Below are 11839 nucleotides of genomic sequence, written 5' to 3'. Positions count from 1 at the left end.
GCACGTTAAAGAACCCCAGGTGGTCTAAATTTCCGGAGCCCTCCACTACGGCGTCTCTCATAATCATATAGTGGTTTTGGGACGTTAAACCCCATATATCAATCAATCATCAAATGCTTTGGGTGTTTTGAACAAGATGGATTTATGGTCCGTAAAGTGAAGGGTGAGTGGGTCTGGTTGCATCGTTCGAAAGTCGAAATTTGCAAAGACGTGGTCGATGCACGACCCGCGAACTGTGGTCGACTGATGTTTGCCGTCGTGCGTTGCTCGTTTCAGCAAGTGCCGCGTCTCCATGTAGTCGACCACTGAATGGTCCTTGATGACGTCGACGTTGAAGTCGCCAACTATCACAAAGGGTCGTCGTTGCGGTCGTTGCGGTCATTGCGGTCGTTGTTTCAGGTATTCTTCCACGGCTTCATCGATGTACTTCTCCACGGCGGCACGCGATAGGTTGGGTGCGAAATATCCCGACGACGTATCCCTGCTGTTGCGAGACATGTCCTGACGCAGAAGAAACCAGACCGCTCCCTGCACCGACATTTCCACGCCCTTTAGCATGGTGATGCCGAGCATGCGCAGAACGGATTCCTACTGAACGTCTGGATTTTCATCGAGGATTTGCACGATCGCCTTGTGAAGGTTAGAATTTCCACGGTTGGCCTTGTTTACGTAGTCGACTACGTACGTAGCGCAGGCGTAGTGGTCCAGTACGACTTAGCATATATTTCCACCAGCGACATCAGACGTGGAGCGCCCGCACAAACCAACGGATGAAGGGCGGCGCGCCCCGACACTCGGCTATTTATAGCGAGCACTGGCCCCGGCTTGCGCATGCGCGCGTTAGCATACAGCTGGCGCACGTAAAACTAAAGGTCGCGCGGCGCGTGGAGGGGAAAAGTGAGCGCAGCACGCGCTGTGTTGAGAGGAGGAAGGGATGCACAGATGGCTGGCTGAGGAGGAGGGGAGGCTGCGGACGGCGACAGCACATGACTAGCCCCTAGTATAACATGCTCCGCATGTAAAACCTCTTTGGGGCAGTCTCTCTGTCGCTCCCATTCATCCTCTTTCGCTCTAATGGTTACGTGGACAATCGTGACGATTCTCAATGCGAGACAGGGTGCCTAAAAGACTACTCTAAGAAAATACCAAACCATTAGTAACGTAATACATACCGTAGAAGGAGATATATAATATCACAATTGGTGGGCAAACACTCATTCAAATATTCAGTGGCCTTGTGATGTGTGCCTACAATATCATAGCCGCAGACAGTGGAGTTATCGTTCTCCTGTGCGGAACAGCTAGTTTCATTTCCCAAAATAATATCATCCTGGAATTAAAAAGTTCATGATCGTTACTTCTTAGCATTTCATTCAGCACATCGCATCGCGTTTATTTCAATAAACATAAAATATTCTGCAGAGAGAAAGAACGTCATATGTCGCAGTTGGCTAGATCTGCAGAGAGAAAGAACGTAATATATAGCATTTGGCTAGAAGCGACGACCAACCATTGTTCAGTATCGTGTTCCACGGCCGGTAAGATATGACAGGCATGAGTAAGTGTTCCCGAGTGACTTCCTCGCGCACAGACTGTTTTAAGGGCGAAGCTTTTTAAAACGGCACCCGTTCGTCCCTCGTCATAGTACGTAACATTTCTAACTCTTTGACCTGCAAGGTGGAGCCGGTGGGAGATTTCTGTGCGTTGTTGAACAATAAAAATGTCGCAACGTGTGAGTTAACTAAACGCCGAATTCTCCTGTCTCTCATTTCCTATTAGCAGCCATTGGCATGTACATTGAGCACTTTATGACAAGAAATGGTTGCTACGTTATATTCGCTGAGCGTAACCTCCTTGGATTTAGAAGGGTTTAGCGAGCGTTGGGCGGCACTGCCATGAATACAGTGAACAAGTATATGCAATGAACTCGAGGTGGTTAAAGGTGAGAAGTAGACCCGAAGCGCAAGCCATAAGAAAGTGTGCGTGTGCCACCTCTCGTTTAGTCCCTGGAACGTTCGCTGGATGGCGATGCTTCTATACGTGGAATATATGATGAAAAGATGCGAGATGCTGGTACTTGGAGTGTTGAATAGTTGGACGAACGGACACACAGACAGATGCATGTACGGACGCATGAATGGACGCAGGGGCGGATGCATGGACGAACGCAGAGGCGGACGCACGAACAGACGCACGCACGGATGGGCGGATGGACGTATGGACGGTCACACAGATGGACGCATGGACGAACGGAAGCAAGAACGAATGGACGAATGAATTCTTCACCCCACTCTCCATCATTCACTCCGTGGATATGCTGCCAATTTTTTTTAGTGAAGGCGAAGCTCAAGCACACTCCAAGTTCTTTAAACTAGAAGTCTCCAAACATCAAGCGTTCCCTGTACACAGCGTTTATTTCCTCACTGGAGAGAGGTATTTATTGAAAAGACGTAAATTGGTGTCATTCGCAGCGGCTTTTAAAAATCATATGTCTAGTTTGTTGACACTTTGCTTACCTGAACCACTGAAATTGAGTTGAGTTGAAGAAATACTTCAGGATCGTTCATTTCGGTATATCTCAGCTGAACCTGAAAAAAAAAAAAGACATTATTGAATAACTGACACTTTGTATCGATAAATAGCCTTAAAGTGATATGTTAAATTTATGCAAAAAATACTCGAAAATAATGTTGCTTTAAATTGATCGCATGCTTTCGAACTCCAGATCACTAATTATCTTCTTCAACAACAAAACTTGTCTTTTCTTTTTTGTAGTTCTAATAAGTTAAGTTATTTCTCACTAATTTGTTTTCTAATAACAAAGCACGCGGCAGAGTTGTCTATTTCGGTTAGTCTTTCTACACCTGGCATGTTGGAAGTTGACGAAACTGGCATTATATACAAAATTCAGGGTACAAAATTTGTGATTTCATGTCCCCGTGTTATTTTGTTGTACGAACTTTCTCCGCCATATTTGTAATTGATACAGTGTATGGAAATGAGCTTCCCAGTAATTCCAGAAATAAACCATTTTTGTGAGAACCTCAACATTTATGATAGCGTAAATTAAAATTTTTCGAAAATTGTATGTCTTGTATAGCTACAAATACACAACATAAAATCGGCTCGTACATACGGGAAGCATCAGCAAGTTTAAAGTAACAATTAGTTGAACTACATTGCGTAATATCAACTCTATTCTTCGTGAAGTGAAGCTTCTCTGTAAAAACAAGCTAATAAATATCATGTGGCCATTATATATTGAAAAAAGGTAGCGTTTTGGGGAGGCCATTGGTGAGACATTGCACTAGGCACAAATGACTTTGAGGACGAGAAACTTGAGTAAAAAAGAAAACAAACAGTTACTAAAACGACAAACTTTTACCTTTTTGAACACTGTGTTTGCACAAAGGGAACAAAGCCTACATTGCCATAGTGCACGCCACCTCCCCCCCACCCCCTAAAGCCGTTATGTACACCGGCAATCAAGATCCTTCTTAAAAACATAAACTGATGGTTTACTGGCGAAACTGTCTCAGCCATGTCGCGCTGCCAGGAGGGTTTAAAATATTCACGTGTGCTTTGGTTCTCAGCTCGCCCTAACATCATCATCTGAATGAATATCGGCATGTACATTTTAATGCAAAGTACTTATTCATTCATCGCCTAGCAAGTTTCTGTTTGTCTTTAGAAAATTTTTTGGAAAAAAAAAGAACATGAATGCACAATGTAGGCATATATCCAACGAATAATACTGCGGACGTATAAGACATCTATACGACTCCCATATGGATAGTTAAAAATTATACGCGCAGGTCTACTCGGTATACTCAAATTGTTAACATACCTTGTGATACAGAAACAATAATAAATTGCTAGTTAACAAACAAGGCTCTGATGTTACGAATCCATCATTTTTATGCAACCATAAATACATATTGAAAATAAGCATTCCCTAATAATGAAACAAACATTACTAATCAGTAAGAAACTACATATTTTAAATATTCACCCAACATTACTAATCGTTTTGAGTTAAGTTCCTTGAACATTATGCAATTTTAACAGTTGTGAAATAAACTTCTATCGCTAATAAATCAGCGTCTTCTTGATCCATATACAGAATCATTTCAAATAAATATACCTACGGCTCAACCCATTGTTTGATTTTTTTTTCTAATTTATTAAAAACGAGAACTATTCTATACTTCAACGCAGACATCTGTCTTTTTTGCTTTACCACCCGACTCAGTATAACAAAATTGAACCTCTTTTTCAGAGACCAGCCATCTTGATTTCCTTTTGCATTAATACGGGCTGACATTATCAATCAGAAAACAAATATTACGCATATTTTGGCGTAACATCAGTACGGGTTTATAAGGTAGTGTGTAACTTTATTTTTAAAAAGCATGGATACGTAATTATAAGAACGCAGTGCTTGTTACACGGCACTGGCGATGCGACGCTATGGCAAAAAAAAATAGGTTATTTTTACGTTTCACTAAAACTTGTGCTGCCAACTGCCAGTATTTTGCTCTGTTGTAAAACTTCGTTCCTTCAAACCACTGCTAGATGGTGCCCTTATCTCATACCGCCTGTTCACCGCTTTTCTCGTGCTGAAAGTCAAATAAATGTTTCATTCTCTCTCTCAAGACACAAAACTGTCGTCTTTTGACCTTTTTTGCCAGCGAAGCACGCAGATACGCCACCGATATTTTTACGGAAGTTAGCATGCGTTTGCGAAAAGTACTTAGAAAACTAGCGTGCTATATTTTGTAAATACAAGCCACATAACTCACCGCATTAAGGAACGCCGCCAGATATTCAACAAGATCTTTTGTTGTGTTGAACGATTCATTATATGAGGAGCTTATCACCATGCAAACTTCTACGGTAAATTTGTCAGTTGTGTTATGAAATGTTCTGTTTCCTGCAATAAGGACCTTCAGTACGTTTTTTTATCACTATAGTATTTAATGCAGCGTCTACTGAAAATTCCGAGACATATTTCGGTCACAGTTACAGCACAGATGAAAAAGTCGCTAACATATTAGAAATATTCATCTTAAAAATATTGGAGCACCGGGAAAGAATTTAATGACCTCTCGGTACTGACCAATACGCGCCAGCTCCTCTGCCGAATGCCCAATGAACTACCGTTGCACAACACCTGCTTGCGAAACATGTTTTATATCTGCCCCACAATCTTACTCGTATGGTGCTGTTTGTTGGCGGGGAGGAGCGGTGCCCTGTCTGTGAGCATTGAAGTGCAACAATGCGTCATGACGCTTACTTTAGTACCGATAGGGATTGATTCGGTGACGACGCAGATAATGCATGGCCTTTGAGATTGTGTGTTATCCATGAGGTCGTGGTTTAAGCGAAGAGGAACACTGGCCGTGCCTGTATCAGTGAGACGCCTTAGACGCAAAGGCGTTTTTTTTTTTTTTTTGCCTTCCCTTTAGAATCATTGTGTGATGACTTGTTGTCGAATTGGGTGAGCTTCTAGATGCAACAGCGGTGTGTAACAATCGCCGACTGTTTAGAATACCAACCGAACAGTCGGCGGCAATAGTCATCAATCATATATCAGCACATTGTTTCTATTTCTTTCATTGACTACCAACTGCTGTGATTAGTGCAGTAGAAAGACTACGGTGTCGACTGGCGATTATCGTGCTGTGGTGGAAGTTGGAGGCCGGCGGGATGGGCAACGCCTGCACGTGTTCATAGTTTAAGCTACGAACCTGGATCCTTTGTTGCTAAAGCTCAGTGTGGTAGGTAGGCAGGGGTCATCAGTTACACTATTATCTGGGAGCGCACAGCGTGCTGCTTCGTTTCTTGATTTACGACGCTATGAAAAGTGCATATCGAGTACCACTTCTTATTACATGCTTGATGACGTGATCTTTGTGCGAGAATCAGGATTCACTATGTCCACGTGTATCTTAACAGTTTCGGCTATCACAGCCAATAAATCATGATCATTCGCGGTATTAGTCGGGATGGAAATGCGTCATCAGGTGTTAAGAGGAGTACAGCCTCATCAAATGATGCTATAGCTGCAAATTTCATAGCATTGTACAAGCTCTCACATATCACTACGTCATCCGCATTTTATTTGTGAACACACAATTCATTTTCACTTTTCGCAACTGAGCAGAGTAAACACAGCACCATGCCGACACCTTTTCATTTTCACTCTACATCGATTCCAATGATACAGCGTTCAGTAGTGTTTTCATTCTTCAGCATTTCCAAACATTGTATTCTAAGCATAAGGTATATTTCAAGCCCTTTCTTGGTATCTTCAAGGGCCCTGATTGTCCTGTTTGGAAATCACCCCTTTCATTTAGTTTATCTGCTGCAGCAAATAAAACTGTCAGCATGCATGGTGCTGACTTTATTTATTTATGGCCCGAACTGTTACTCTATCGTAGAAAAAGCACTAAGTAGGCATATTACACCCAAGACGAATTAAAATAGGGCATAACGGGTCGATCGGTGACATGATTTGTTGGCGTGGGCTGGCAACCTTCTGTGGCAAAGGTTACATGGTGCCAACAAAGCCCAGGGCCACACGGATAATTGGGGCGCATTTGCAACACAGCGTAAAAGGTTAGTGAATTGGCACCAATAGAAAACTGGATTCAGAAAGCCTGTTTAATTTTAGTAAATATATTATCCAATGTCAAAACTAATTTGTCAGGCTTCAAATAGGCAGCGGCAAGGAAATCAGGCGAGGTGGTATGACGCTGTGCCGGGAGCCGACTCAGACAGCCATACGGGGCGCTTGCAGTCCGTGGACCGAAAGCGGCCGACTCCTGGTGTAGAGGGTTTAGCATTCCAAAGCGACTCAGCCTATTCACACACCGCAATGGAGGGCTTTAGATTACATTGACCAGTTATGTTTCTATGTGACGCAATCAGACGATGGGCCGACTCTTAATTCGGAAGGGCGGACAGCATGTATTGGGACCTGGCATCAGTGATTCTCTTCGTTCATGTTTTAAGCGTGTCGCTCGCGAATGCATGAGAACGACCAGTTTTCCACATCGGGATTCTTCCGCGAGAATACTCGCAAGACAAAAAAATTACAGCATATCTACGGAGTGCATGATGATGACTGAGGCGAAGCGTCCCTCCGTCCCTTCGTTCTTGCTTCCGTCCGTCCATGTGTCCGTCTGTGTGACCATCTATGCGTCCATCTGTCCATTCGTGCGTCCATCTTTTTGTGCATCCGTCCATGCGTCTGTCCATGCGCCTGTCCCTGCGTCTGTCTTTGCGTCCATGCATCTATGCGTCCTACCATCCACCCGTCCATGCATCTGTTTGTGTGTCCGCCCGCCCATCCGCCCATCCATCTAGTGAATACTCCAAGTACCGACATCTCGCATCTTGTCTCCATACATTCAGCGTATAGAAGTACCGCCGTCCAGTACATTCAAGGGCTACACGAGAGGTGGCACTCGCGCACTTTTTTACGGCCTGCGCTTTGTGCCTACTTCCAACCTTTCAACGCCTTTTGTTCATGGCTATACTCCACTCTATGCTAGTCCACTATATCTATGGCACCTCAGCCCAAGCCTCGCTAAACCTTGTAAAACGAAGGAGGTTACGCCCAGCAAGCTTAACGTGGCAACCCTTTCTGGTCAGATAGTGCTCAAAGTGCGTCCTTCTGATACTAGTTTTTTTGTTAGTAAGATTAAAATATAAGACCAAATATATTGGAGATTCAGTCACCAATACTCTTCTCTGTAAGTTATTTCTTCAGAAACAACTATCTTTTTATTTATGATTAACGTGCGTGGGTTTCCTGCTTAATTGAGAAGCGTGCGTGCATGACGCTTCTCTAGTCGAGCCGAGTAGGTGGCTACCTGCTACTACGACGACTACTACATACATCGCGGACGCAGGACCCGCAGTATGAGAAGCTTTGCCCCAAAAAAGCAGCCGACGTCGCATCCTCGCTTCGTGTGCGGAGGCCTGCGTGAAAAAGCAGCGAGGTCACTCTTCAGCAGCTCTCCGTTAAGCGGATTTTTTAGATGCGGAGCATCTTATACTCGCGCCTTGTAGTGCGCCGTCCGCACCGCTTCTCGAACATTCGACAGCTGACGCGCGCGCATGCGCCGTCACGCCGTCGCCCACTCTTCCACCATCTGTGCATCCCTTCCTCCTCTACACACCGCGCGCGCTTCACTCCTCCACCATCTGTGCACCCTTCCTCCTCTACACACCGCGTTCGACATCTACAATTCTCCTGATTCTCCAGTGGACGCGCATGTGGCGTCGCGCTTCGAGAACATTCAACAGCTGACAGTGCATGCGCCGTCGTGCTGTATATATACTCAAGGTCGGCGCTCGCTCGCTCAGTTGCCGCTCGTCGGTTGGTTTGTACGGCGCGTCGACGTCCAAGGTCGCGGTGAAATGAATTCCAACGAATCCACAAACACAATGATCGACGTTCCTTCGACCAGCGCCGCCCTTTCGCATACGTGTGTACGTGTTCACTCATTTAACACCCCCTCCTACAACCACGTTAACCAATTTAGCCATCGACCCAAGTAAGTCGCAATTTAACACCCCATTTCACAACCACGTTAACCAATTTAGCCATCGACCCAAGTAAGTCGCACTTTACCACCCCGTTAACCAATTATATGGTCCGCATCCTCCTCAGTGTTCCCCCGAGGGAAGCTGCGGGCAATTTTTCTCTCTGTCTTTCAATCAAGCCATTCATCGAACAGGTCCATTTTTACCGAAACACCATAGCCATCGACAATTATCAATGCTCAAAATCTCGGCAGGCTTTGCGTTCTGTTGGCGTCCATGTTCTTGATAATCCCGAACCGGTCGGCTGACAGTGGACGCACGTGAGCACGGAGGCTGTGGTCGGCTGTTTTCTCCTTTCCGACCAAGTTGTGGCTTTATTCCCCGACACTACTGGACCACAGCTTAACTGTCCACATAAGGAAATACTTCAAAGTCCACACACATCTTTAGTTACCACCAGTGTTTCTCAATGAATTATTGAGCAAGTAAACCCTCTTACCGAAATATTTAGTGTCACACTCCTGAGACTCAAAGCTTTCGCCTCTTTCAGGTTCACCTAGAAGCAAAGAACATAAACGCCCATAAGGATCATTTTCTGCCCTGTTCTCAAGCAGCTATGAGTATACTGACCCAAGAAACACTGTGCCAGGGGCAGGTTTTGTCTCTAGATGTTGCCTTTGCTAAACATGTGTGTGTGTGTGCGCGCGCGCGCGCGCGTGTGTGTGTGTTTGTGTGTGTGTGTGTGTGTGTGTGTGTGTGTGTGTGTGTGTGTGTGTGTGTGTGTGTGTCTATCTATCAAAACTATAGGAAAATAAGCTGACTGCTAGCGTTAACGAAGTGCTGTATAGTGGTCATCTTGGCTCTTGGTGGCGCCGGGTAATACCTAGACACTGCTGAAAAAAAAAACTGTGAAAGGCTGGCTGTTTGGCACATGTGCCACTTCAAAGACTCTTTTTATTACGCACCAATGAGTTGAACATGAAAAAAGCACAGCTGTGGCCGTAAAAACATACATCCGGATGTGGAAATGCGTAGATATATTGATTATTCGACTTAACTGTGTAATACATGCGCCTTATTTCCATACGAGTTAGCTATGTATCAGGTTTCGATGCACATAAATTGTAAGCATTGCTAGGCGCAGTGCATGCCTCATTGTTTGAGAAACTTCAAGACTGGTAAATTCTTTTTTTTTAGATTGGGTGCAAGACCCGTACACTCAAGGCCATTACAAAGCTTGCGCGACCACTAGTGATAAGGCTCTAAAGATCGACGCGTGGTATATAAAAGACGGCTCGTCCCACAAATGATCAGTTGTTTCATCTGACGACGCTCTATGCACCCATATCAGTGTACTGTGTGATTATTGATTGATATGTGGGGTTTGACATTCGGAGACCACCTTATAAGTATGATAGATGCTGAAGTGGAGGGCTCGACTAGTACAGCGACTAGTACAGCGTGCCTTTGTTGCTGTTGATTTCACCACCGTCTTCATCGACGTGTATATATATATATATATATATATATATATATATATATATATATATATATATATATATATATATATATATATATATATATATATATGCAAAAACAAGGCATCTCAGTCCTGTCATTTGTTTTTGAAACATGAATGCTAATTCATTTTATTTTTGCGGTAATGAAGCACTACCTTCCAAGACTGCACCAAAAATGTCACTAGAAAGGCCAGCGCGGCGATCGTTTTGACGTCACAGATAGGATTCGTGCGTTCGCCTTTCTTGCATCGTCCCCAATGGCTGCACCGGTTCTTAGTCATGATGTTACGATGCAAATTAGATACGAGAGTGCCACCTGGGGCACCGATTTGTAGTTTGCTTGTCCGTATTAATAGGTCTTACGACTTCTTTAACCACTGAACTTCCAAACAAAGGAGAGCAAGCATGGTGTTCTCAGCAAAAGCGTAAGAAATGCGGTGTTCTAGCCGACAACACAACCCGGTGTGCTATGAGTGACGTCATCTCCTGGGTGGCGCCACGGTATGCCCTCGGAGCACATAGGTCACTGGTTTCAATGTGGACCAACGTACTGTTTCTTTTTTGCAGATGCGAACATTATGTTGAGTTTCAAGCTCATCGTACAGTGAGAAAAGGCTGAATACAATTGTTGCTCCCGTTGTTCTCTCAACTTGTCACACGTTCATTTCGAATTATTCACCTTCCGTAATTTATCAAATAATCTACTACACAGAATTACAAGACCGAATACAGAACCAAATATTCTTTATGAGCTGGTTAAGACTCTACGGTTACCCTTTGACATTTATGCACCTATTAGTCCATCACACAAAAAAATTCAGAACCCACGCCTTGGGGCAATCGGTTTCATGTGACGCCACCGGCCCGCGATTCTCTGAATGTTTATACTTCAAGCCGAGTGGTTTTAGGTGGGCGACGAATTTTTTTTTTAAATGCAGTTCTTGTGTGCACATTGAGGCCTTGCCAGGAGAGTCAGCAAGAATAGTGCAAGTTGTTGGGCTTGGTGATTTTCAAGACATGTTTACACTGCATGCAGGAGACAACACGTTAGAAACATGAAACACGCACACACGCGAAGCACGGTCTTCCTAATGTGCTTATTTCGCACACTTCGCCCCGCTGCAGTGGTCTAGTAGCTAAGGTACTCAGCTGCTGACCCGCAGGGCGAGAAATTGAATCCCGGCTGCACCGGCTGCACTTTCGATGGAGGCGAAAATGCTGTAGGCCTGTGTGCTCATATTCAGATGCACCTTAAAGAACTCCAGGTGGTTGAAATTTCCGGAGCTGTCCAGAACAGCGTCTCTCACAATCATATGGTGGTTTTGTGGCGTTAAACCCCAAATATTGATTCATATTTGCACATGTCAATTGCACTTGTATTGACAGAAAAAAGTATGGCCGGACTTGTTATCTGATTTCACAGTAGCACACATACTTCACTATTATTGAAAAGAAGCCAAGTTCGCATGCAAATATGTAAATATCGTACGCAGCTTTTGTTGCGTAATTAACCAGGGTAAAAAAACTCTTGAATACAACTAGCTGAATTATAGAATAAAAATGTTCTCTTCATTAAACTGCTATAATCCTCGTCACCCTGGGAATCACAATAGGTATTACCCCAGTGCTACGACTGTAGCACCCAGTGATACGACTGTAGCACGACTGTAGCACTGGGCCGCCATTGGAACCTGAACTTGGCAATGTTTAACGCTAGAACCTTATCTAGTGAGGGAAATCTAGCTGTACTATTCGAAGAGCTA

The 11839-nt window shown here is 44.2% G+C and overlaps 1 protein-coding gene across 1 annotated transcript in view; it reads right to left on the bottom strand.

The window, feature by feature from the left end:
• Positions 1 to 378: 378 nt before the first annotated feature.
• The window catches only part of LOC142768248 (uncharacterized), a 28389-nt gene continuing 16928 nt past the window's right edge, over positions 379 to 11839 (bottom strand). The window contains exons 5-8 of the mRNA XM_075870199.1: positions 9056 to 9112; positions 4803 to 4933; positions 2517 to 2588; positions 379 to 528 (exon numbers count right to left, since the gene is read on the bottom strand). Coding sequence (XP_075726314.1) covers positions 379 to 528; positions 2517 to 2588; positions 4803 to 4933; positions 9056 to 9112 — 410 coding nt within the window. The remainder of the gene's footprint in view (positions 529 to 2516; positions 2589 to 4802; positions 4934 to 9055; positions 9113 to 11839) is intronic.

Source organism: Rhipicephalus microplus, chromosome 8 (assembly GCF_043290135.1).
Source record: "Rhipicephalus microplus isolate Deutch F79 chromosome 8, USDA_Rmic, whole genome shotgun sequence".
Classification (NCBI taxonomy): Eukaryota; Metazoa; Arthropoda; class Arachnida; order Ixodida; family Ixodidae; genus Rhipicephalus; species Rhipicephalus microplus.
This window is presented reverse-complemented; position numbering and strand designations above follow the sequence as displayed.